The 27,306-nt window shown below is 40.1% G+C and overlaps 1 protein-coding gene across 3 annotated transcripts in view; it reads left to right on the top strand.

Moving 5' to 3' along the window:
• Window positions 1-27,294, top strand: part of LOC117935317 (leucine-rich repeat and fibronectin type-III domain-containing protein 2) — a 127,415-nt gene extending 100,121 nt beyond the window's left edge. For 2 of the 3 annotated variants that reach the window (XM_034857425.1, XM_034857424.1), the window contains 2 exons: window positions 19,453-20,849; window positions 23,723-27,294. In XM_034857425.1, coding sequence (XP_034713316.1) covers window positions 19,474-20,849; window positions 23,723-24,713 — 2,367 coding nt within the window. In that variant the 5' untranslated portion in view covers window positions 19,453-19,473 and the 3' untranslated portion in view covers window positions 24,714-27,294. Of the gene's footprint in view, window positions 1-12,388; window positions 12,400-19,452; window positions 20,850-23,722 lie in introns of those variants that run through there. The other variant, XM_034857426.1, reaches the window with a different exon arrangement.
• The last annotated feature ends 12 nt before the right edge of the window (window positions 27,295-27,306 follow it).

Below are 27,306 nucleotides of genomic sequence, written 5' to 3'. Positions count from 1 at the left end.
TAAAATGCTCTAACACTAGAACTGCCAAAGTCCATTTAACGCTGTGAAAAGGGAAATTGGTCCATCATTGTGCATGCTATGTTTCTCTCTTGCCCTTTCCTTTTCTAAATACCTAGTTTAGTGTCATATTTTCATAGTGTCATAATGATAGAATAACATTAGAAAACCAAATAGATGGGGTTTTCTTTCACAAACCCCTCCCCTGTAGTCAGCAGGAGAAGCATTGATTAATGTTGCTACACGTCTCCGCCTTTCCTCTGAAGCGGAAGTCATGTATTTGCATGATTGCCATACAGCGCATTGAGACAATGAATGGGACATAGACACTCACCTGCACCTTAATATTCAATCACATGTACTTATATTCACTTAAAATCACACTATATAATTTAAGCCCACAGTATTCATTGGTCATATGTGTGATATATCAGAAATTAAAGTGAAACTAATAACTATTTTCTTGACATTTTAAACATCTCACATCATAGGGGAACAGTCAGTATCTCCAAATCACAGCCTACTTCAATCATACTTAATCACTTTGAGTTCTTTTATTATCAACATTTCTGAAACTAATTAAAAGAGACCCTTATCAGGAACTTGAAGCAAATTACATATTGAGTAGGGAACAAAAGTTAATCCTATTATTGGAACCAGAATTTTGGCTGACTGGATCACATGCAGATTACTTTGATTTGAATCTGCTCTAGCAGCTCATCTTCAAACAAATTTGAAACAAACTGCATTCTGTCCGCAAGGGAAGCCTGACATCGGACATGTTGTTCCTGTTTGACAAAAAGCTGTCTGACAGCGCGCTGATTAGTTTTGTGCCCCTCGTATGCTTTTCCCACTGTGTTTCCCTGTGTCGGGCATATTTCTCCTCAATGACTTCTTCCTGTCAGCCATTTTGTGAACAAACAGGCACACTGTATATGAGGGGACCTATTTCAAATCTGCTTGTCTTGTTTCTGGAATCCTAAGCTCTTTAATACCTTCAGTATCAATTATATAACAGCCCCCCATATGGACAGTCCTTTGCATAAGCACACACACACACACCTTGCTGGCATGGGCGCTCACACAGTGCGAATTAAGACTAATGACCCAGTATCACAGTGACACTGCCTCTGTTGGCTTTTTCTCAGTCCGTGGGGAGACCTGGGTTCAATGTATATTTGCTAACAACGCTTGGTGTTTGTTTGATCCTTCTTGGTGTGGCAGATGGGTAGAGCTGTCACAACTCCAAATGTTGCTGTAAAATTAATTGTCTCAGAAATATTCGCCATTAACAATATCATTGTCTCAGTCAAACTTCAAAATATGTGTTTATTTATTACTTTTATAAACCATTCAAAGTTTGGAATGAATTCCAGGATACATCTTTTGGTTACATCACTGTTGTGTGACCCTGTTAATGTAGTAACACAGGCACACAGCCTATGAAGTCAACTACGCCTCTTTATTATCGTTAAACATTTTTTCTACTGAATCCCCCCCCTTGTCATTTTTGTTGCCATGAACATGAATAGGGTCAAGTGTCAACGACTAGCATAGCTTTAGCTGAACAGTCCAACCAATAATGACTTATACAATTACAATTTACAAATCTATACTAAAGTAACAATTACTATCAACAGTCAAGCCTCTTAAAGGTGCCCTGCCACAAAAAAAACTTTTTACTTGCTTTTTTTGAAATATGATATGTTGTGAATGTGAAAATGAACTGCTACCTCTTTCACCTCTAGTCACTGAAAAGAAATAAGCGGAGAAATCAGGCCAATTACAACGGCTGGTCAGTCTGACGTGGTGTTGCCTGAGCTCATTACTATTCATGAGCTCTCCCAGTTGCGCTGGGTAAAGGATGCTAATAGTCGGGGTCTCGTTGGCTAGCTGTAAGCCAGTCAGAGTAGAGCAGCTTAGCGCGTTAAATATTAATGGGAACTGGCACAAATCAAGTCCATGACAGAACTTCAGACATCACCACAAAGTAATGAAACACGTGCGGCAGGGCACCTTTAGACCTTAGCTAATGTTAGCAATTAATTACGGTTAAACAAAGAAACTGCAATTATGTTCTAAAAACATTTTTAACAACACATTTTGGACTCACTTGTATTGTATTATTAAATTCTATATGTATCTTGTATTTTAAGAATGGCTTTAGGGTTTTGATCTTATTTCTTTTTTCAGGATAAGGCAAATATTCAATATTTATTCTAATTAATTCCATGGAAAGATCAAAACCCTCACTCAATTGATCCCACTAACAATTGTTGTCTGTGTAGCCAAAAGCAGATTTACTGTAACTTAATTCCTCTCTGCCATAGAGCTCCATTTTTGTCCAAAAGCCGTGTTAAAAGCACATCAACGAGCCACACTGTTGCACTGGTCCCTTCATTACAATTAACATGGGCACCTTAGTTTATTGTGAGTGAATCGTACATACACCATCTTGCTGTCAAAACCTCACTAGCTTGTAGGTTGTCCTGCATGTAACCCCCCAAATGTGTATTAATCCACAGTTAAAAATATTCCCCAAGAAATGCATTACCAGGGTTCTTAATGACTCAGAAAGAGCCTTTGGTGGGTGACTACGCAAGACAAGCATGACCAGTTTGCATACAGTAAAGGCCGTGTTAATAGTATCGGGACTTATAACCTTTGCCTGTTCCAAATGTTAGAACTGAACTGAACTGGAACAAGTTACAGAAATCCATGAAACTAAGTGAGCTGGTCTCATTGGTCGCTTTTAAGAGGATGGTGATGGACTTGGAGGCAGCCACATCTGGCTGTAGATGTTTTGCCTGATGTGTTTTGGATTGTGGTTGACTTTGAGGGATTTGCTTATTCAGTTGTTTTTAGTGTTTGTGTGATTTTGTGTTTTTACGTACAGTACGTGTAGATGTTATGCTGACACTCTTGAAAAAGAGATTTCTTTTCCTGGTTAAATGAAGATACATAAATAAAGAAATACAATAATAACTCTGTGTTTCCTTATTTAACAGAAATCAATCAATGTGCCTGTCATTTCTGACAATGTAATAAACAAAACTGGCCAAAAAATAATACGTAAATACTACTAGTAAAATCATCGGGATTCCGGCACAGCCTGACTTTGGGTGATAAAACTGAGATTAGCATTCCTATTCAAGGTTATGTTATGCTTTTTTTTTGTTTGGTAAACTAATAGTACGGAGTTGCAATTTTTCTTTCAGTTTTTATAATTTTGCACTGGTGATTTCCTGAGGTGCTGGCTAAAACCTCTTTGGAGGGCGCCAAAAATTCCTCCCTGATGCTTAACTCCTATTCAAGAAACTTTAAAAAGACAAATTTAAGCAATATTACACTTAGGCATGTGATTTTAACGTCATATTCTTGGCATCTTAGTGACGCTTACGGAGCCCAGCACAAGCACTTCGGTCTTAGCTGCGTCAGTGTTGTGCCACTCATCATGTTTGTGTGATTGTGTACGGCGGTGCGTTTGTCAAGTGTGTGCAAATCTGAATGTCACCACAGAGAGTTGTCTTTAAGCAGAGAACATGAGAAAGTGAAACAAAATTGAATTTTTGTGCTGCCAACCAGCGTACTTTCAGCAGCCTGTCAAACTCTAATCACAGATGGCTTGATCAGACAGTGTATCTCGCTCTGGTAAAAGGTTTTCTGCTTTCCACATATAAAATTTAGAGCTTACACCCACTGTGAAAAACTGCCTGTAGGCTTTTTGCATACAATGTGTGCATGATTGGCTTTGCCGCTGGGCCTGTGCTGTACGTTGGCGCTGTAACAAGGGTGATGGATGAAGCTTGTTACTCACAAGTGATTTGCATCATCTTTACTGTTGCCACTGCTGGCGTGGGAACCATCGTAAACCACATTTATTCTCCTTTTTCACGGTAACGGATCACTCTGTCAAAACCCATCTAAAGTTGTTTCTCCTTTCTTTCGTCTTTAGCCTCTCAGGCATGGTGGGGAAAGAGAGAGATTGGTCTTTGACGCTACCGATACACTTTTCCCTAGCCTCAGTTTGCTCCAATCGACCCTCCTCCGCACGGTGATCCACTTTTCCTTTCGAATGTTTCCAGGCTATACGTCTCCTTTTTCCCTCTTCCTCTCCCTCTACTGTATTTCACTCTCTCTCCCTCGCTCTCCCTCCCCAGTGCGATGGCTTCATGCTGCGGTGCACCTTCAGGCTGTGTGTGGGATGGTGTTGTGGGCTGGCATCTGGCAGCCTCTGATAAGAGAGCGAGTGAGCTGGTGCCATTCCTTCTGAGATGTTTTTTAATTTAAAAATGTGGTCGTCCAGGAAGACCATTGAGAAAGTTATTTTTGTGATGTGTCTGAAGGACCTTGTATAAAAACTACCATATAATAGACTTGGACCACAAAGTTAACGCGATGACCACATGTGCTCTCCACTAAAAAATGTATTATAGGGTATGTCATGTTTTGCTCTTTTGTGATGATTTCCTCACACGCTGTAATAATTCAGCTAACATGTCAGCAAAAAAAAGGCCTGTTTACACATCCAGCAGACACAGAGCAACATTATCATTCAGTTGTGTTTCGTTCCACCACAAGTCAAATATTCACTCTATTTTTAGCTCTCTTTTGGTCTCCACCTTGAATGTGCTGAGTTTAAGCATAGCTAATTTTGTGGCACTCACCAAAATGGTTGTAGGATATGCAATTTCTATTCCATTTAAAAAAAAAATTTGATACAGTATTGTGCAGTTGTGCGTTTGGGCATAGTGCAATACATAAGTTATTGACCACAGCATGATTTCACGGGAAATGTGCAATCTGGGTAGAATTAAGTGCAGTATGAGGGGGAGGATGTGCTCTGGGTTCTTTTCTCTTTCTTTCTTTCTTTCTCTTTCTTTTTCTGAGTGTGGAAGAAGGCAGGGGGGTCTTGTGTGAGGTTTATCAGATGTATATTAAATGCATTTGGATGAAACAATTGTATACTTATGTTTTATGCATGTTTACTGTGTTTATGTGTGATGCATCACCATCTTTTGTTCTCTAGACTGCCCAAGACGAATATCTACTTTAGGAGACAATAATGTCTTATCTTAACTTAGTTTTAGAATTAACTTTTTCTGCTAAAATCAGCTCCCTTCCGTGGCTAGAAATTAGGATGATCATAACAGAGTTTGTGGGGTGAAAAACAAAAACGAGCTGAAAGCAACTTAAAGATAAAAGAAGCTAAACAGCTCAGTAGAGCTGATGGGCATTACGAAGTTAGTGTGTAAGAGGTTGCCTAGTTGGTGATAACTCTTTGTAAGTTTGGGACTAAAGAGTGCAACCTCACCTTTAACATTGACACTTGATCCATTGTTTTAAAAAATATTAGTGCAGCTTTAAAAGTGGCCTGTTTATCACATTATGTCACAGAGGGGAAGAAATGTAGCGAAACTTTATTATTTCAAAGACATAACTTTGGATTTTGAGTTCCCTTGGAGAGTGTCGATCGTCCTGATACTGCTTCAGCTCCTGGCGACTTATGTCTAGCTGGAACATGCTTCAGGCAAAGCCTGGCCATACACTTCTTTCACTAACTTATTGTGAATAGATAATCTGAGCCAAATACTGCTCTTTATCACAGTTGAAATCATTTTCTAGGAAGTTTTGGAATGAATTGCTTTGCTCAATGAATAAATATTGCAAATTCTGTATATTAATTGAACTCTGATACCATACTTTGTTAAATTGCTTACATGCCCCTCCCTAATGAAAGTATCTCCCCTGTTACACTTTTTCACCAGCTTAATTTTGTGTTTGACATGGGGCTGTGGTTATTGGGTATAGGGACTAACAGTATTTGTCATTCTGCAGTTAATTGCAAATGTGACTCCGGGGAAAGAGTAAGACATACCTAATTGCTGCAGTCATATCCATGTTAGGTCTCGCATGGGAATGGGAAGGCATCATGGGCCACAGATGGATTGCTAGAAATGGGTATCAAAGAAGAGGAGTACCAGACTGGCTGGCTACATCACTTACATTCTATGGCTCCATTGACCACTTTAAGCTTTAGTGCGTACAGTTTTGATATTAATGAACATCCATTACATTCAAGCCATTGCCAAATGAGTTGCTACAAAACTAATTAAGACTATCAGCTCCACACAAATCTCCTTGTATTTCTCAGTATGACTCTGTTCAGAAGATTGCGGCGTCCAGTGACTTCCCCACTAAGAAGCTTGAGGGACAATAATTACCACTTCTGAAGAGTCCATCACGTCTTTTTAAAATTCCTCCTCGTGTTCTCCTTGGCTACTAGCAACCGTGTGGATTGGGTGGGTATGGGCGATCACTGAATGCTTGTTTCATGTGGGCGCGCCGACAGTTTTGTTGGCATTACTAAGAATTCCTCATTGGGGGAAACAGAAACTATGCACCATAGCTTTGAATGTGTCCTAAACTCCCAATTGATAAAATTCTATATTTTATAAGCTTGTCACTTGTGGGTTTAGTGTTTTTTTTTTTCTTGTTCAATACAAATCCTTCTATGCTAAGGAATTATTTCCACTAGGCCACCAGGGTGCCTTGAGTTACTGAGAATTGTTAACATAGCTGTCATGGTTGTGTATGTTTCAGTTTCCTGTTGTATTTTGTATTCTGTTTTCCTCCCTTGTCATGTCTAATTTTACTTCCTGCCATGGGTTTTCCCGCCTTTGTGATTATCTGCCTCACCTTGATTTGTTTCACCTGTTCCTGAGTCCTCCTGTCACATGTTCCTTGTTTCACCATGTTACCTTGGGTATTTAGTCTCTGGGTTGTCTTTGTCTAGTGTCAGACCGTTGTATTGTATTCTGTGAGAGTTTGTGTAAGTCAACCCCCTTGTCTTGATGTCCCTGTTTTTGTATCCTTGGTATTTTTGGCTCCCTGGACCTTTTTTACTTTATTGTTTATTAAATCATCTGAAACCTGTTACAATACCTGGACAAAATGTCTGTCACTTCCAATCTCTTTTGTGCATTTAAAAAAAGGAATGAAGCTACTTGAAAATATGCAATACACCCCAAAGTAACACAAGTAGACTTTTAAAGTCTTTTAAATCAAAAGCGCTTACTGAGTTAAAACAAAATCAGAATAATAAAGGTCTCTAACGTTGTTTTGGCAAAATATCTGTCACCAAACTCAAATCAAAATGGTTCTGGTTGCTTTTTTTTTTAGATTTAAGAGATGTCATCCATATTTTCCTGTCATGTATCCATTACTAAAAGAAAGGCTAAAACTCTTCTAAATAAATTGTGTACCAAATGCTCTCATTGCCAAGAGGAAACGTAAGTATCTGAAAACATGGTTTCAAACCTAAATCAATTATCTACATTAGCTAAATTGCCCTTCGCTATTGTTTGTTAAAGATTTAAATTGAATAATACCGAAAAACAAACTGCTCAAAGTTTTAAGGTATACCACAACTGGGTTGCATGTACTTTTTAAACTCTAATAAATCTTTAAAAATATGTATAGTTTATTATGTTTTTCTGACCCAAGTAAGTAAGTTGCAGAACTGAATAGATGAAGTAATTTAGATGTGACTTTTGGCTTTCCTATCACTCTTAGTCAAATCACCATAAAATGCATTATCACCTCAAAAATAACCTTTCAGGATCTGTATCCATCTCTTACCCTCAGGGCTTCTCTAGTTCAGAGTCTTGATTCTCCTGTTAGACATGTACTCAAACGCATCATGGAGCATGCAAGAACACATAGTGAGAAAACACACACACACACACATAATCTTGGCCCTGGATATTTCAGCCTTTGCTCCATCTCACGCTTGAAAGGTTCAGAATCTCTGGCCGGAAAGTTCAGCTGTCGATGTGATGTGCCGGGCAGGGAGCCAACCAAATATTACACAAAGAAGAGGCACAAGTGAGATGCGTTGAATGGATAAAGGGAGCAAAAGCATGAGGCGTACTCAAATCATTACTTGTCAATTATCCATTTACGTCTGATACAGCGCAGAACCTGTGACTTGCCTGGGGAGGCGTGAGGGGTGTTATGTGATGGATACCAGAGCATATCCGCCACTGCAGCTATATATGCGGCCAGCTTTGTGTGGGAGCTGTCTGAATCTGTACAGCAAATTGGCTCATCCCTACATACACAGAACAAAATTATAAATGCAACACTTTTGTTTTTGCCCCCATTTTTCATAGCTGTACTCAAAGACCTTAGACTTTTTTTATGTACGCAAAAGGCTTATTTCTCTCACATATGGTTCACAAAAGTGTCTAAATCTGTGTTAGCGAGCGCGTCTTTCCAAGATAATCCATCCACCTCACATGTGTGACATATCAAGAGGCTGATTAGACAGCATGATTATTGCACAGGTGTGCCTTATGCTGGCCATTCTAAAATGTTCAGTTTTACTGTAGGCTACTCCCAAACAGCATGCATCATGTGTTAAAACCAGCTGTAGCGGCATTTTGCAGCGGCACCGTAGCGCCATCCAGCGTTTAGCTCCACCCAAGACAATTGTGATTGTTTTAAAGATGTGCCAATAAACCAGAACCAGTTTTTCTCCCATCCCGGAATGCTGTCTGGACTTGCCGGACCCTCCTTTGCAGCGCTGTGGAGGAAGGTCTGGCAATGCGAAACTACACAACCCCAAACCAACCAGACTATCCAAAGAAACTCTCCAAGGTTCGATACTGATACTCCTTTCGTTCTTCAAATTGCTAAAAATTACCAGTCTGTCTGAGTCATTGCATGCCCTCTTCCCCTATCAGTGGACTAGGCTGTCGTGGTTTTCTTTGCTGTCATAAAATGGACAAAATGAGTGGACTACCTCTGAAGCCGTTTAAGAAAATAATATGGGGAAGAATTTTAAACTATAAAAAGAAAACATGGTGGATTAAGATGATTTATGTGTTTGACTTAAAGGCAGTTTGTTTAGAGTCAAACATTCAGTGAAATTATCAGATTAATTCAAACAGAAAATCAAGGTTGACTGTACTGAAATGCCAACAACCGACAGTTTCACATCATCTAGCTCTAGCTATTTGCACTGCCGAGGTAGAGTAACACCACGTTTTCAGTAAATATGTGACAATCTCCAGATGGTTTGAGCTACCTACATCATTGTGGTGGTTGAAAATAAAATAAAACCCTCTCAAAGCCTGAATCTCCATCTGCACGATCCACATCTTAATCACTCCTCTGGCACATTTATACTGCAGAATATCCCTGACAATTCAGTGCAACCTGCTCTTTTCAGATGATTCAGCCTACCTCCACTGGCATATTTGCTGTTGAATATGAATTAAGCTCATATCAGGCTTCAGAGACTGCCAGTGCACGTTGTAATATGATCATGACCAAGCTTCTTCTTACTTTGCCATAAACCTTTTTATCAATTTTGCCAACTCGTGTAGCTTAATTTCTTATTAACTATTTTGAATTCTTTATTTTTCATCCAAAGGGTCCTAATGACTTCTCTGACCTTAACACTTTACAAAACAGTATCATGTAATTTCTGCAGGAAATTGATAAGAAGCATTGGAGACATTGAAACAATGAGGTGCATTCAGGGAAAGCCACACCAAGCAAAACATTATGCCAGGCAAAACAACAAGGATAAAGAGACACAGTCTAATGGGATAAAGGTTAATTAGGTCGGCAATTCTTTTAAAAAAACAAAAACAATTTTATACTAACTGCTGGCCTCAAGCAGCATCAATTAATTTGATCCTGTTTGGGGCTGTGGAGACCTCCCCCTCTGCGCTGGCATTCATTATTGTGTGCGGGGGGCTTTCATCAAATACCAAGCAGGGTTGTGAAGTCTGATTCAATTAATCAGCGGGCGTTTGACAATGTGTGTTTGCAGTCGGATGTCAGAGGCATGTATGTAATTAGCACAAGACAATGGTAAACCAGAGGAATTTAGGGGTTACACAGTCTTGATAAGTCTAACCTTTTCCACCATGACAGCTTGTTAAAGAAGCAGATGTCTCATTTGATGAAAGAAAGCATTGGAGATGAACAATGAGAAAAAGTGTTCATTGTACATAATCCTTACATAGTCCCTCTCATACAAAGCATTTGGTTGGATGGTGTAGAGCTGTTGACATGGCAGCATGTGTGCAGATGTGTAAATATGGCACTAAAATGAAAAGCTGAGACAGGCAAACACAGACCTTGCTATTCTGAAATATTGGGATTAAAATATCTTGTGTGATGTGATTATACTTTAAAACGAGAAGTCTTGAAAGGAAAAGTGAAAATGTCTGGTGTCAGTTTTTAAGTTGATCTCGTACAGACAATTCCGAGATACATGACGCAAAGCTACAGTGTGAAGTGAAAGGGACAGGTCCATGCCGTTGTTCTCAAAACACAGACGGCACCAGCAATGGATGTGACACGGCTCATGGAGGCAATTAAGATACTTTAAAAAATATCTTAGTGTCCAATTGCAATTTTTTTTTTTTTAAAGTGGCACTTTCCTCTGAGCCATATCTCAAATCTGTCAAATGTGAACATGCAGACATACACATATCAGATTCAGTGCCATTTACACTCTCTAAGGATTACATAACTTGTGAATAAACATAAATTAATTATTGAAAAAGACGCTTCATAACTCCAGAACTTGACTGAGAATCACATTTTTAAGTCTTCTTCAGTATTAAAGTTACCCATTAAAGCTGTGTATCTGCTGGAATATTGCAAACAGGAACTGCTAACAGCCTATTCACCATACTTCTAGTAATGACAAAATATACGTGAATGAAAACAAGGCTTTAATAAAAAACTCCTTCACCCCAAAGCATAATGCACACTGTAGTGTGCTCCATTATTATGAATATTAACTCATTGATTATTGTTAACTGTTATGTGGTGTCTGACATTACTGGGCAAAGAATGCCCCACGGACATTGTTGTGAACGCGATCTCCAAGGGTTACTTGTCTCCACTTTGACTGACTTTGAAGGCCCCGACAGACCGAGTTCTCAATTGCTGCTGTTATGATGAAGGATATCTGGGGTCTCAGACATCAAGAACAAAATAGAAACTGCCAGGTCAAAGTTCACTTTCTTCTTCAAAAAGCCACTTTACTTCCACAAAGAATATAACAGTGTACTTGGTTTCACTGAGTTATCTTGTTAAAACGTGCAGGCACAATTACAGAGCCCCAGTCAACCATATCAAGACTTTGGAAACTGGGCTGCAGAGGCTTTAAGACTGTCATAGACAGAGTGTGTTTACCAGCAAGCTCAAGGCTGATTTATAGAGTTTTCAAAAGTCTTGTGGAAAGCAAACTGACCATTGCAGGTTTTCTTTGATCGTTAAACATTCTGCTTATTTACATGTGTTACACTTCAGTCTCTCAATGCTAGACCTTCCTCCACAGCGCTGCGGAAGAGGGTCTAGCTAGTCCACACAGCACTCTGGGATGGGAGAAAAACGTGCTCTGGTTTATTGGCAATCAAAATCACAATCGTCGTGGGCGGCGCTAAGCACAGCACAGAGCAGCGTTCAGAAGTTGTTTTAGTGATTACACCTTTTGGCTTTTTTTTTAACATTGCATTACAATGCAAACGGGCCTGACTTAGTTCCAGAACCGGTTTTCAGCAGGTTCCTGTTCTGCAAAAACACAAAACCTAGCTACAGCATGTACGACATTTGTACAGTACATCGATAAGGACTAGACAAATTTAGACAACTAAAATAACAATACAGTTTACATGAGGACAAAGACATTTATACAAGACATCAGCTAGGCTAGACAAATACGGACAATGCAAACAAGGCTTGGACAATACAATGCATGAACAGTTAATGCGTGCAAGTGTAACTGTATCCAGGCGCTCCACCCATGCGAGCCGTAGACAGTTCCATATATGTGACGTCCAAAAAAGAAAGGATTCCTGTCATGAGATGGCTTCCAACGGGTTAAAATCATTCTCTTAGAGGCTGTAAGTCCGGCAAACACAGCACGTTTTTAAGCTTTACTACTTTATTTTACTTTTCATACTTCATAATAAGTAACTCAAGCACAAAATATTTGACAAAGTAGGGCCAGGAGCTACACCTTAAGCCGATCATTTGACTGGTTGCACAAGAATAAGAGGGTAAAGGGTAGTGTCAACACTCTTTATAATGACCGGCCTTTATACTAACGAGAAAACTTAAAAATAAAATGTTTTAAATACAATAACATCAGTTTACCTGAACAGCCTTTTGGATTTATAGATTATCTCTCTACAGAAAACAGTAGAAACAAGTTTTACCAATGTGTATAGCCTATCATTAGCATTAGTCTGTTCGATCAGACTTATCCTACAGTACAGGCACCATACTGATGCAAGTATTTCATAAAGCCTTTTCTGAGAAGCTTTCTAGAAAAGGTAGCAGCTCACAGCTGGTTGATGTTATCCTGTTGCTGTTCCAGAAAGAATGACCCTTTCAGGTAGTCCTTTCTTATCCAGCAGACACAGATGATTGTGTATATTGTGTTGAAGTATATGTGATTAAACAGACAGATTACCTTGGTTATCATCCAGAGAAGTGTCAGGTTTAGGCCATGATGTGCTGCTTCCATTTTCCACTCTGATAAACTCCATCCTTTGTTAAGATTTTTCATGTGGCTAAGATTAATCTCATAAATACTGTGAGCAATGTAGCACACGTTTGTTTCCATATGGAATTTACTGAAAGACGCATGATGCCAGATTGTAGGTCAATCATATGGACGTAAAATTGGCGTTAGTTAGTCAGTTGAAAGCTGCATGAGGCACGTGTATACGTGCCGGCAGCTCCAAATATCAGTGAGAGATAACTGTTCTGAGTGTCTGAGCGTCAGCACCCACAAATAGTGCAACACGACATCAGTGGATCGTACACATTGTACTCAGGTTTACCAAGCTGTCATCCTGTGACACGTTTTATCAAAGTGTAGTAGAGGAAAGAGAAAAGCAAAAAGATGTAATGCCGGGGAGTCCAGCTCTCACCCCTCCTGTGTGTGTTGGAAGATTACGCCACTGAACATAGCTGCAAACAGCTCTGAGGTAGAGGCAGAGCTTAGTCAGCATGGTCTCGGGTAGGAGTACTCGGGCTGTCCTCACGGTTGCAACCTCAGATTTAGATTTCGGAATAGAAGAGAAAGATATTTGTTAAACGTAGATTGACACATAAGTATATTTGGGTCTACAGCAGCAGCAAAACAGTGCAGCATCTGCACTGTTTTGTGGAACATAGTGGAACATTACAGTGAGCATGTGTACAGGACTGTGAATAAATGGATCGCCGAATCCAAAGTTATACAGCGCATTGGACATTAGTTTATTTTGCATTGCTCCTCAGTGGCTTATTAAAACAGTAGTTTTATTGAAGGTGAGACTAAAGATAAGACTTTGTTATTTTGAACATGTGTGGCAGTATGAACGTTGTGTGAAAAAGTGTGTGTAGGTCTTTTTGTGTGTGTGTAGTTGGGCTTCTGCATGACTGTTTTGCAAATATGTGCTTCAGTTATGATTGTGTAAAATGCCTTGTTGGCTGGTATTTGAAATGTGTGTGGTAGGCTAATCAGAGTTTTATGGTAATGTTGTATTGGTAACATTAGTAAAAAAAAAAATAACATGAATGAATGTCTCTCTCTTTGGTTTGCTTGCTTAATAGACTGTGTATGTACGTGCGTGGGAACGGCTATTGTTTGTACTATGAAATAGAATACCGCAGGCGCCATTGTTCTACAGTACAGCATGCCGTTTACACATTAATGCTTGTACTGATGGATAGAAGGTCTGTTCGTTCCAAGAGAAGAAGAAACTATCAGAATGGCCATCCTCCCCCTCAAGGCCTACAGTGCTTATAGAACACTTGGATTTTGTATAACAGATGGAAACACAGCTGTGCAGTAATGTTCCTGTGAAGGTTAACCTTGTACAACAAACTCATACTAGCAAAACGCACCTTGTTTTTGACAAATTCATTGCCATGCCTGCCTGTCATTGTCTTATTTCTGACTTGTGGGAAGTTCTAATGCATCCTCCTCCCCAGATGATAAAATAGTTTTTCTGATCTGCCACCTCTAAGCTTTGGCAACTTAATCTACTGAAAAAACCTTGGTTATGGTTAGAAATAGGCTGTGGTCATTGTTTAAAGAAACTACTTGGTTAAGGTTAGGGACACATTGTGGTCATGGTTTTAAAACGAGTCTGTGGCCTCTCATGTCACATGCAGTTTGTAGAAGCATGACAACCTTTCATTTTCGGGGGGGGGGGTTGTCCCAGTGCCGACGGAGGCAGCTATGTTATGAAGCTAATCTACACGTTCCCATTACCAGTTTTGTGTGGTATCCTATGAAAACGTTTGCACAATATTTCTAAATACAGAGACCGCCGACCGGTCACTTGAAATTTTAGAGCCTGTTACAGTTAAGTTTAGCCAAGAAAAGCTCATTTTGAGCTTCAAATCAATTTTTTCTGTTTGAAAGTAGTTAGCTAGTTTTGCTGGCGATGCTGGAGATGTAAACTTCCCCAAAATACAGTAAAGAGTAGAATAGATCAGCTAACGTGAGCCTAAACTCTCATATTTCAGGTACTTCATACCTATGCCAGAATTAGCTGTATAACAACACAAAATAATACATTGATGTGCCCCTCAGCCTTATAAATTACTCTACGTTAGGGCGCCCATATAGCTCAGTTGGTAAAGCGGGTGCCTGTATATAGAGGTTTACTACTTGACCCAGTGGGCGATCTGCGGCCCTTTGCTGTATGTCATCCCCCCTCTCTCCCCTTTCAGGTCTTCAGCTGTCCTGTCAATTAAAGGCCAAAAATGCCAAAAAAAATAATCTTTAAACAAAATTACTCTTCATTGGCATTACTGTTGCCAATTTAGACATACACCCCTAACGTTTAAAGCTTACATTGTTTGAAGTTAAATTGCATGTTACAAATAACTTAAAGTGCCCATATTATGAAAAAACACCCTTTACTGGGATCTGGTGTGTAATTTTGTGTCTGGTGCTTCCACATGCATACAATCTTGAAAAAAAATGATCCATGCTGTTTTGAGTGAGATACTGTTTTCTGAATGTCCTCTGCCTTCAGTCTCCGGGTGAGCTGTTCAAAATCTGCACGGCTTTCTACGTCACTAGCTGAGACATGGTGGCTAACTGTAGAATCCTAGCGCTAGCATGCTAGCGCGTTCTCAATGACAAAACACTGCTACAACACACAGTAGTTCACCATAATATACATAAGAACTACTTCCATGTGCCTATTCTGCAGGTATTCCACAAGTGTGCCTGGGTTAGAAGAAGTCTCCCAGCTAATCCTGCCTTGTACTGACCAAAGTTGGAGAAAGAGTTATCTAGTTGATGTGATCTTACCTAGCTGCTGAGCATGTGCGACTCTCAACAAAGAATGAGATGTCTCACTCTGTAGCTAAAACAGAGACCCAAACACACAGGATAAAAAGAGGATCTGCAGCGATACAGTACAACAAAAATATGTTGTTTTTGAAAATGCAACCATGTAAACCTATTCTGGTACAACCTTAAAACACAATAATGAACCTGAAAAGGAGCATATATGGGCGCTTTAAGGAGTAGTCCTATGCATTATATGCCACACATGAAATGAAAAGCTAGGTAACCTTACTGTATTTTCCACAGAGGGGAGGAAGGCAGGCACAATACCTAAAGAAGCCAGAGGGTCACATTTACCAAATAGGTTGATAATGAATTTCAGAGTTCTATATGTCATCACTAACTGTATTGAACGTGTGCTTGTTGGTATTTCTGCAGCATCTGTTTTCCCTTACATGAAATGTATACGTGTAGACGGTGTCGCATGCTTTGTAAAGGCCAATAGTATATGAATGTGGACCTTAACCTTCATCCATGGTTCGCATCTCTTGCTGACGGAACCTCTTCTATCCCCGAAAGGTCACCACTGGCTGGCTTTCACAGAAGCAATCACATTTCTCCCCACACACGACACACGCTTAAATGGGAAATTGTTGCGGGATTAGAAACTTTAGTGAATTGTTCTACTGCTTCCAGCCAGCACTATATGCTTTTCTGCACATTTGTATATTTTTCCCAAGTTTTTTTTTTTTTTTTTTTTTTTTTAATGCTTACCCACCACAATTGTCTCCTTTCAGGGTAAAGGAAGATCTAAGGAAAATAAAAAAGGCATCATTTGTAGGTTTGCAGGGCTTTTCAGTTGCTGTTTCTAAATGCTGTGCACTAAAATGAAACCATGAGAGAAACTGTCCGTCATCACTGACAGCTCTCACCATGACGCCTTGTGGGGATTAGCTCCAAAGTGCTGAGAGGGCCAGAACAGTATGTATCAAGTCTGCAATTATTTGGGTGAAATAAACACCTTTTTCCACAGTTTCACAGTTTTCTGCAGAGCTGATTGAAGTCTCAAAAAAGGGGCTGCTCAGAAACGTCAACAGCTGTCAATTTGTGGTATGAATGAAAAATGGCAATTTACATTTCTTCTGCCTTTTTACTTTTTGACTTGCTCACTTCGTTGGGCAGGAGCTTCGCATTCGCTGCCTAGACACGGAAACAACAAATGTTCATTTAGGTCACATGTACAAAAACATGCAGTGTATTGGTAGGCTTGTACAGAGTTGCAGTGTACAGATACTTTGTTTAATGAAGACTACAGTAACAAGTTAGTTTTGTACAAGTGAAAATAAATGACTTAGGGCTGCACATGTATACAAGAGAGATGAACAACACAAATTTAGCTTTCATTTCACATGAATGTATAACAAAACTGTTTTGGGAAAAATGACAATCATGGCTCCTAACTAGCTCCTAACTTGGATAATACTGACTTGAAAGACACCTCTTTGAGTGGAGTGCCATCATTCATTACCAACTTAGTCAAGTAAAGCCTGGCTTCAGTCATAACCTTTAGTGGGCCCTATATTGCACCCAGCACAGTGTAGCGCAAAGCCCGACGCAAGTGTCTGTGCTAGTTTAAAACCGACGCAGTTGTCCATTTCCTGTCCAGCGCCCTCGTCAGTAAAATAGCAAATGCACCTGCACCCATCAAGTGAACCCACGGGCGTGCTGGTCCTACAGGGAGGTGTGTTCAGGTGAATTCTTTGCAAATTGCTATCTTGAAGCAGCGGGAAGTGATTGCAGCTATGACCAACAAAAACCTGGTCTAAAGTCAATAGCACAGCATTTCATTGTTTTGTTAACAGCGCATCAGTAAAATGCGCCCAAGCTGCACACAAGCAGCACACACACATGCAAAAGATTACGGTGCAAATCCTCCATCATAATAGCAGTGCACCAAGGTACAAATGCCTGGCTTTTAAAGGGAATGTGAGAGGGCGCTCTGATTGGTTTATTTAATAGTACGCCAAAAATACACATATGAGGAAGTACAAACCTTTTTGAACCATGCGCCCAGGACATGGACCCTTTTTTCTGCCCAAAAGTGGATTTGGATACGCCTTAAACGCACCTGCGCCATGCACTTCACACTATGCGCGTAGATTATTAAAATAGAGCCCATAGGTGTCTGGTCAATGTCTTAGAAGTAGGAAATGGGCGTCTACAAATGGCCTTGCAGTCCAACAACCTAAAAACAAAACGGCTTAACTTTCCACAGCTTGAGTGTAAACACTGCAACACATACTGACACATCAGTATGTATTCTTTTTCTCACAAGTTTGAATCCTCTAACAGGAATTTCACTATCTGATAGATAAGATAAGAAAATGTCATTGTTTCTCACCTGTGATAGGTAAGGATCAAATAACATAACATACTTACGAGAACATGAAGATACATCTAGAAACAGTGAAATGACAGTGACTGGTGCAATTCATCAATCTTCTCCTGAGCCTCAGTTTAAATTTATTTCACTTTAACAGGGTCAAGGGCATTTCCAGACCTAACTCCACACAACAAGTACCTGTTGCATGACTTGTTTGCTTATTTACATATTTGTCACCCGTTCCTTTTCTTTTTAGTTAACTTCCCTTTTAGATTTGTATTTGGCTGATCCCTTCTTTATTCATAGTAATTCTGTATGGCGTTGTTATGGTATTAAAATGCTAAATAGTGGACTGTCAGAGTACTGTCAAATGCCTAATAGCATTTGATCCCACCGTAAATGTGGCTCATTTTATGAACATACTGTTTGTGAAAATGTCATTTCCTTCACTGTTATTTATTAATTTATTCAGTTTTAATGACTATTGCAGAGTCTCCATGAATCGCTTTCTTCTTTTCCTGCCTGCCATTTCATACTTATTATCTCTGTGTCACGCACAGTCCAGATGTAGTGGCACTTCATGATGTAATTACAAACTGGTAATGAGAAGGAGAGGGGTTATAGATATTTCCTCTTGCACTGTAATTAGGACTTATTGAGAAGTTGAGTCTAAACATGAAGGGGTGTTACAAGGTAGTTGAAGGTACAAAGCCCCAATGCTGCAACCTGCATCTACACACTTAAGAATAATGATGAATCATAGCACAAACGAGGTGAACATTACATTAATTATTAACATTAATAAATGTTGGTAGTGGGGAAAAAAAGATTGAAATTGATTTTTAGATTATGGGTGTATTAGGAATTAATGATACAAATGTCTGGGGAAATTAAAAGTTCGTAGGATGAAGCCATGTGTGGCCTTCCATTTGGAGGAGTCAGCCAGGTGTGCGGTTCTGTTAAGACGTTCGTAGAGGCGTGCTGAGTTTGTCAACCAAGTCTGACGAGTGTAAAACCTGTAGCTTGTGGAACATTTTTTCCCCGAACGTTCTCTTTTGTCAAACTGGTACAGAAATGATGGGGAAATAAAACCAACAAAAGCATAGAGACATACACAGAGATAACGAAAAAAGGGAAGACAATATCATCCATTGCTTGCTGCATATGCATGCATTTGCCCCAATTGATCTACTTTCTAATGCATTCATAACAGCATATCTGTACGGACAGCTTAGTCTGGTATTTGTTATATATATATATGTTTAAAATTGCTTTTTTTGCTGTTTAATCCAAGGCTTCATTCAGAGAATCTTCATGTGATTTTCCACACCTTCTTTGCATTGCAAAATACATGGCGAGTGTTATGTTAGAGAATATTAATGGGAAAAATCCTTAAGGATGATAATCAGACCAGCTCATCAAGCAATTATTGCGCAATGGACTCCCTTTTATCTCACCTGTATTAGTAGTGGTAGTAATCGTACTACTACTACTACCACTACCACACATACACACACATATACATTTATAGGAGGGTTGAGTAAGTGAACATATTCTGTTCTTCTATTTTGAGCTTTGGAATTGTATTGTTGTATTGTAATGAACATCAAACACTAAAATCCTTACGCAGCTCAAGGAAACCAAATTTAGTTTGAGGTATTCAACAAAAATATTAATACTGTATCTCAGCTGATCATATTCTTTAATTAAGACTGATCCTTGTTTCCTTTGTTTTGTGTAGGTCCCCTTTGTATGAACTAACATGGACAAGGTGGTCATCAGTCTCCTGCTTCTCGGAACCGCAGTTAGGATGGTCCATGCATGTCCCAAATACTGTGTCTGCCAGAACCTCTCTGAGTCTCTGGGGACTCTGTGCCCCTCCAAAGGCCTGCTCTTCGTCCCACTGGACATTGACCGGCGAACTGTGGAGCTCCGGCTGGGCGGCAACTTCATCCTGAAGGTCACCACTCAAGACTTTGCCAACATGTCAGGTCTGGTTGATCTCACCTTGTCCCGCAACACCATCAGCAGTATCCAGCCTTTCTCTTTCATCGACCTGGAGACCCTGAGATCCCTGCACCTCGACAGTAACCGGTTGACTGAGCTGGGACCGGATGACCTCCGAGGGCTGGTCAACCTGCAGCACCTAATACTCAACAACAATCAGCTAAATCAGATCTCCAACACAGCCTTTGACGACTTGTTAGTGACATTGGAGGATCTGGATTTGTCCTATAACAACTTGCGCAGTGTGCCTTGGGAAGCCATCCGCAAGATGGTCAACATTCATCAGATGAGTCTGGATCATAACCTCATCTCCTTCATTTCCGAGGGGACTTTCATAGATCTAGATAAACTGGCCCGCTTGGACCTCACCTCCAACCGTCTCCAGAAGCTCCCTCCGGACCCCATCTTTGCACGCTCGCAGAGCAATGTAGTGATGAGTACTCCTTACGCACCTCCACTTTCTCTAAGCTTTGGTGGAAACCCACTGCACTGCAACTGTGAAGTGCTTTGGCTTCGAAGGCTGGAGCGGGAGGATGATATGGAGACCTGTGCTTCTCCTGCTAGTCTAAAGGGGCGCTACTTTTGGTCTGTTCGTGAGGAAGAGTTTGTTTGTGAGCCCCCTCTGATCACACAGCATACACACAAGTTACTAGTGCTGGAAGGTCAAACGGCTAGCCTACGCTGCAAAGCAGTCGGGGATCCAATGCCAACTGTGCATTGGGTTGCTCCTGACGACCGTTTGATCAGCAACTCCTCCCGAGCAACGGTATACGAAAATGGCACCCTGGACATTACAATCACTACGGCCAAGGATTATGGGATCTTTACTTGCATAGCTGCCAATGCTGCAGGGGAATCTACAGCCTCCATTGAATTGTCAATCATTCAACTCCCCCATCTGAGTAATGGTACAAACCGTACCACACAGTCCAAGTCGGGGCTTTCGGACATAACTAGCTCCACCAAGACCAGTAAAGGGGAGCCTAAACCTCTACCAGAGAAGGTGGTGTCTGTATCAGAAGTGACTGCCATCTCTGCTCTGGTCAAGTGGACTGTTAGCAAATCAACTCCAAAGGTCAAAATGTATCAGCTTCAGTACAATTGTTCTGAAGATGAAGTCCTCATTTATAGGTAAGTAGGATGAATGAAACTCAATTATATCCAAGTAAGAGCTGAGACCTTTCTGGTCAAAGTGGTAAATTAGGCCAGAGGTATAATCTTTAACTTCGGAACACTAGCTGCTCAGCTCCCTCAGTCAATTGCTAATTGTTTGCCGGCTAAGCACTTGAGTCAATTTCTTTGAAGTGTTAAATGGAGATCAGCATTCATATTTCTTAATCCTTCTTGATTTTTCTTTCTTTTTTCTTTCACATTGACATTTTTTTTCACCAATAAAATAAACAGTGAGGGCACATTTTTAGGAATTGTGAGACCCAAAGTGAAATCCTTGCTCTGAACCATTAATGAGAAATCCAAGAAGAAAAAGGATTACAGGCCCTCATTTTAGTGTATCTGCATCAGAATAGTGTGGAAATTGGTCTGTTGTGGAAAGCACTTACAGCAATTTTGTGCAAGCTTCATGCTTCCTCAAACACCAACAACTGATGGTGAATCTTTTGCAACAACTCATCCAATATCTTATTCCGTGCCAAGGCCCTACACAATATACCTGTACTCTGCATTCCAGCAAGAGCAATTTAATGAAAGATAATTGACAGAATGAGAGAAGTCTGATTATTAGCTGAGAATATTATATTCGAACTGTACACAATATTGAAGAAAGATATTGCTTTGTTCAAACACTGTGAATGCAACTCACCATCCCTGCAAATTCAATAAGGTGTTTATCTGATTTCTTTGTTTGCACAGAGCTTGCTGTACCAGATTGCTGTGCCATATAAAAAAAGACCAATATGAATTTTCAGAGCTTTTTTTCTAGGTGATGGAAACGTCAGATGACTGATCTGAAATTTTTGTAAATGCCATTCATACATATTATCTAATGTCAACAAAATTGCAAACAAAACTTTCTAAACTGTATTTTTTACCTATTCATTGATTTGAAGCAGCTAAATTATCTCCCTGAGAAGAGATCATAGAGATGGCAGTCCTGATGTTATTGTTAGTCAAGAGTCATTACCTTACACTTCCAAAATGCGCGGTATGTGATTTGATGCTTTAAAATGCATAGTAAATCATAATAGCTGCACAAAATATGTTATTTATATACAGAAGAAAATGATCAAAAGCAACAGATTTATGAACTCTTATGTAATCAATGGTGTGCAGTCCTTTTGCATTTCAAAGGACAAAATAGGAACTGGAAGGAAACTGTAACTGCACAGATAAGCCAACTATTTTTTTTTTTTTATTATTATTTTCCTATGACTTCATTGCTCGCACATGCATAACTACTTCTCACCTCTGGTTGGCTGACATGTTTCCCAGGGAATTACCCGCACTCCAGCAATGGCATGATGAAAAATCAATCCGAGCCACATGGCGGAGGAGAAATATGCATGAGTTCTCTCAAACATGTGAGCCAGTGCAGCTTCTTCTTAGAAAAAAGGCAATTATGAATAATGGACTGCAGCCCCACTGGTGTCTGGGCTCTGTGGTGAAGGCGATTCACAAAGTTTAAAGATATGGATGAATGTACTATAAGAGCGCAGCAAGCCAACAATGGATAGATGACTGAGAAATCTATGTGGAGGTAACTACAGATATAGTAAAGAGTCTTCAAGGGCCATTGTCTACCCACAGTTACAGTATTTAACAGCCCTTGATTGTTACTCCATGTTTTATAGCAGCTGGACTAATCCAAGTAGCAAACAGCTGTAGTGTACAACATTTTCTGTCAGATATACCCCAATCAGATGAGCTCAGGTACCAATTACGTGTTAAATTTAGCCACTCTGTCAGACTGGCGATCAGATCGTTTAGCAGCATTCTTGAAGAACCACGATTGGGCAATTTGATAATCTAAGCGATCGCCCAAAGCTGTATTAGAAGATTTAGAAAAAAACAAGAATATGTTCAACATTAACATTTTGAAAAACATATCTGCATTTTGTGCTACACACCGATCCACCACCCTGACCTCAACACACATTATTCCAGCTGTGGCACTGAACATTGGCAATGGACAAACAGCCTTATTATCAAGTTTGTACAATTTTTTTAAGTAATCAGGTGTGTATACAGTATTTCTGCAAGCGGTTCACTTAAGCTTAACCTCTAAATGATGTTTCATTCTGCTAGCAGCGCATTCTGCTTGCAGTTAATGATGTCCAAATGAAACTTCATGGATTATTTGTATTTTTTGACTCAACTAGACGGCGCTCTTGGTTTTCATGAAAAATGTCAATTCGTAGTGTTTTTAAACAAAAGAAATGTTGTCAGAAGGTATTTAAATTTTACACGCATCATGGTATCATATGATAGCTCCAGTCTTGTGCACATGTATTTCTCTGCAGTCTATATTGACAGAAAATTTTGTTGGATAAAAGGTTCTATCACTGGCTATCTACACAACGCCAAGGGTCTAACAGCATGTCATTGATTGGTGATACATCTTCGAGAATGAACCTACAGCAGATGGGCTTTTACTTCAGCCTCATGCAATGTGGCTTAGTTAATTAGTCACATTTAAACATCTGGAATAATAACATAGTAATTTGCAACTGAATGCTTGTTAAATGGATTGTACAAGAAATTACATTCAGCCAAAACAATATTTAAAAAGTGGCCATTGAATACTTATCTTATTGCTATAGCTTCATGCATATCAAATGGGATGTACATGGACCAGTGAGGTCATCTTTCTGGATTACTCTGTGCATATAAATAGCTACTTAGCATGCTTCATGTTGGCAATTTCTTTGATCTTCCCCAGCATAACAGATTAAGCCAGTGTTGCTTCTAACACAGTTCTCTGCCATTGTCTTGAACTCCCGTAGTAAGAGGTCTGTATTCTTAATGCTGTATCTTTCTGTCTTTGACAGGATGATTCCAATGACTAACAGAGCCTTCGTAGTCACAAATCTTGTCCCAGGGATGCAGTATGACCTGTGTGTCTTGGCCATCTGGGATGACACTGCCACCACCCTTACTGCCACCAACATCGTCGGCTGTGTCCAGTTCATTACCACGGAGGACTACCCGCAGTGCCAGTCCCTCCACAGTGGCTTCCTGGGTGGCACCATGATCTTGGTCATCGGTGGCATCATTGTGGCCACGCTTCTAGTGTTCATCGTCATCCTCATGGTGCGGTATAAGGTGACCAGTGGCACACAGACTAATAAATTACCCACTGTGAGCAACACTTACTCACAGACCAATGGCGGGTTGAACAGGTTCAACGGTGCCCCGCCACAGGTCAAATCCACAGTAGTGGTCATGAGTGAGGAAATGGTAGAGTTCAAGTGTGGATCCCTCCAGAGCAGTCTCTCTTCATCCTCATCCTCTTCTAACTCTTTAGACAGCCAAACAGGAAGGGGGGCTGGCGACCGCTACAGCATGCAAGGCAGGGAGTGCAGCACCCTGCCCAGCAGCAAGTTCAGGAGGCACAGGCATGGCCCCAAAGCACAGCCAAACCTTGACCACCTTTTAGGAGCCTTCACCTCACTGGAGCTGCGAGGGGTAGCAAGGGACCACCATGGGGCTTCAGCCCCTCCCACCACTTCCAATGCTGTGATGACGGTGGCTATGTTACCCCCGTCCGATAAAGAACCCCTGCTTGGGCGGGCTGAGTCCACCACCATGCTCGGACGTCTATTAGGGGTGCCCCTGCAGGGTAAGCCCAAGAGAAGTCACTCATTTGACATGGGTCATGTGGGGGCTGCACAGTGTCGCAGCAGCTACCCTCGCAGGATTAGTAACATCTGGACTAAGCGCAGTCTGTCTGTTAATGGAATGCTGCTGCATTATGATGACAGTGAGGACGAGAAGCCCACTTTTGAGAGCTCTGAGTGGGTGATGGAGAGCACAGTTTGAGTGGGTCGAACTTTGAGGTTCATGGCCAATAAATCTATATCAGGAAATAAAGGAACATGAGTGTAGAGGCAGAGGGAATCTAACTTTGGGTATTGCATGAAGTTCATCCATGTGAATACTGTCTAAGTAAGTAAGAAATGATAGATTAGAGACTAAAAATGATAGATTCCTGGCCATCATCTCAAATCTCTGGCAGTGTCTGACTGTATTTGAAATACTGTTTCATTCTCAAAACAACACCGAATCTTGGATTGTGCAGAGGGAGTAATTTCCCCATCTACAGGGCACATGAGTGTCTCCGAGAGAAGGAGGGAAGAGAAAGATGAGAAATTCAAAGTGGATTTACCTCTCTGTCAAAAGAACTGAATGCCAAGATGATTTGCCTCGGCTGTGGTGAACTGGATAGGCATCACAATGTCTTGGACCCTCGGCATGAAATGGGACTACTGTAACAGTAGAGAGAAGGACCAGAGGAGCAAACAGAAAATTAAAACAAAGTCATTTTTATTTTCATCTGGGTTTTTCTATCATTTTTACTATTTATTATTTGAGGTGATTCATCAACAGGCAGAGGCACAGCTCTTTAAGGAAGTGGAATGAAGGAATAATATACACACAGACAAGTGTTCCATTCACATACAGCCATTTCACATCACTTAGCTATACTTTCAGTCAAACTTTAAACAATCACAAAATGAAAATTTCAATCAAATCACAAATTAAAAACTTATTATATTTTCAGACAGTAAGGTATTATCCTCTAGATATCAGTGACACTGGACCTCAGGTTACGTAGTACATGAGGTTATTTGAGGATTGCAAACAGCTCAAAACACAAAGTTCTTCACTTGTTTTCAAATGCTTCAAAGCATTAGTCTGCAGCCAGTCAAATTGAGTATTTTTACAGCTCAGGTTGATTTCCTGCTGTTACAAAATGTCTTTTTGAATGCTTTGATACGCTCCCCATTGGCTAAGGCTGGTGACAGTGGTCCCTGTAGGCTCAAATGCCATTGATGTAAACAAAGTGTTTGCCCCAGGATACAGTTTCAGATGCTATCAGCACATATTACAGTCTCCAGATGGGAATAGTCTTTTAAATCCATCACGCCCACTTAATCATTTGCGTATCCCCACAGCAGGATGTTTCACTCGGCTCTAATTTTCTTTAGGTTACGTAAACAGGAGAATACGACAGTTATTTATTTAGCCAGGTTAAATGGTGGGATGAGTCCCAATGGACTTTTATTAGCTTGATAAAGGTCATTATGCTGCTCAGGAGAGGATGCTAATTGTAGAAAATGGTAGAAAGATCACTTTTTGAGAGCCAAACTGCTGAAATGCCGGAAATCTATATTACCAGGTTGCATGATACAGAACCTTTGTTGGTTAATGTATTATTTCAATTGATTTATTAAAGGAACCATCCGTTTTGTATTGTATTTAATAAGGAGCTGTACATTGCAGTAAGATACTTTGAATTAGTGGATATCTGGATCACTGCCTACGATCAACCGAGACATCCCTTCACATTTCAATGCCTTTCTCAATATCTTGTGGGTTTCTGCTTCATTTTAAGATGTGGAGTGGTCATCTTTTTTATATATTTTTTTCATCCCTAGTTGTACCGTTCTGTATATTGGCATTTCTTTGTACAATTACTGGGTAAGAATGTAAACGGGGGGGGTCAGAATCGTGCAGTAGTACTTTTATTTTTATGTGAAGCAAACAGTGGAAAGGTGCTTTACTGTGGTGTACCAACTTGGTCATTGTTAGTTGGCACGCTGAAATGGGATTTTACATGATACATGTACAATACTGGCTGCTTTTAAAGGGTCAGTTCATCCAAAAAAAAAAAAAAAAATACGTATTTTGTGCCTTTACTTCTAGTGGTATCTAGCCATGAAAGTACTCTTGGTTTTAATTTGCTCAGGTTTAAAGATTCTATGAGATTTCTAGCTCTAACACAGTTGAGGTGTGTAATATGACAATATATACTGTGTTACAATAATGTCAATTATCAGAGATGATTACCACAGTAGCTATCTAGGAGAATTATGTTTTATGTTAATAATTGAATAAAGACTTATGGAGCAATTTCATTAAAGAAATTCTTCTGGAAATCAACAACTTTTTCGAAACGTAACTCTAAAATCTGTGTCACTGTTGTACCAGTAAAAAAGTTCCAAATGAAACGGGAGTTTCATTGTGAGTTTTTTCTCACAGAAACATGCTCTTCCAGTACAAACAAAATTCCACTGTATCGGGTAGAGACAGGAATTTCAAAGGTGGACATCTCAAAACCTTGATAAATAAAAACCAAACGTTCTGACTGAATAGATACCACTAGAGATAAATGAGAAATGGTTTTGTCATGTGGGTGAACTGACCCTTTAAGCCGTTCTCTCTACCTGTGACATCATGTAATGTCCTCTTCCACTCTGCTAACTGAGAATACAATTTAAGTGTGTACTTGACCGACATAGTCCTGACTTTCACCTGAGGTTCTATTACGAAAACAAGAAAAAAAACAGTTTCTGTGTGAAAACATTTTGCTACAAAAGAATATAAAATATTGTTTAATTCCTATGAACCA

Source organism: Etheostoma cragini, chromosome 20 (genome assembly GCF_013103735.1).
Source record: "Etheostoma cragini isolate CJK2018 chromosome 20, CSU_Ecrag_1.0, whole genome shotgun sequence".
Lineage (NCBI taxonomy): Eukaryota > Metazoa > Chordata > Actinopteri > Perciformes > Percidae > Etheostoma > Etheostoma cragini.
This window is presented reverse-complemented; position numbering and strand designations above follow the sequence as displayed.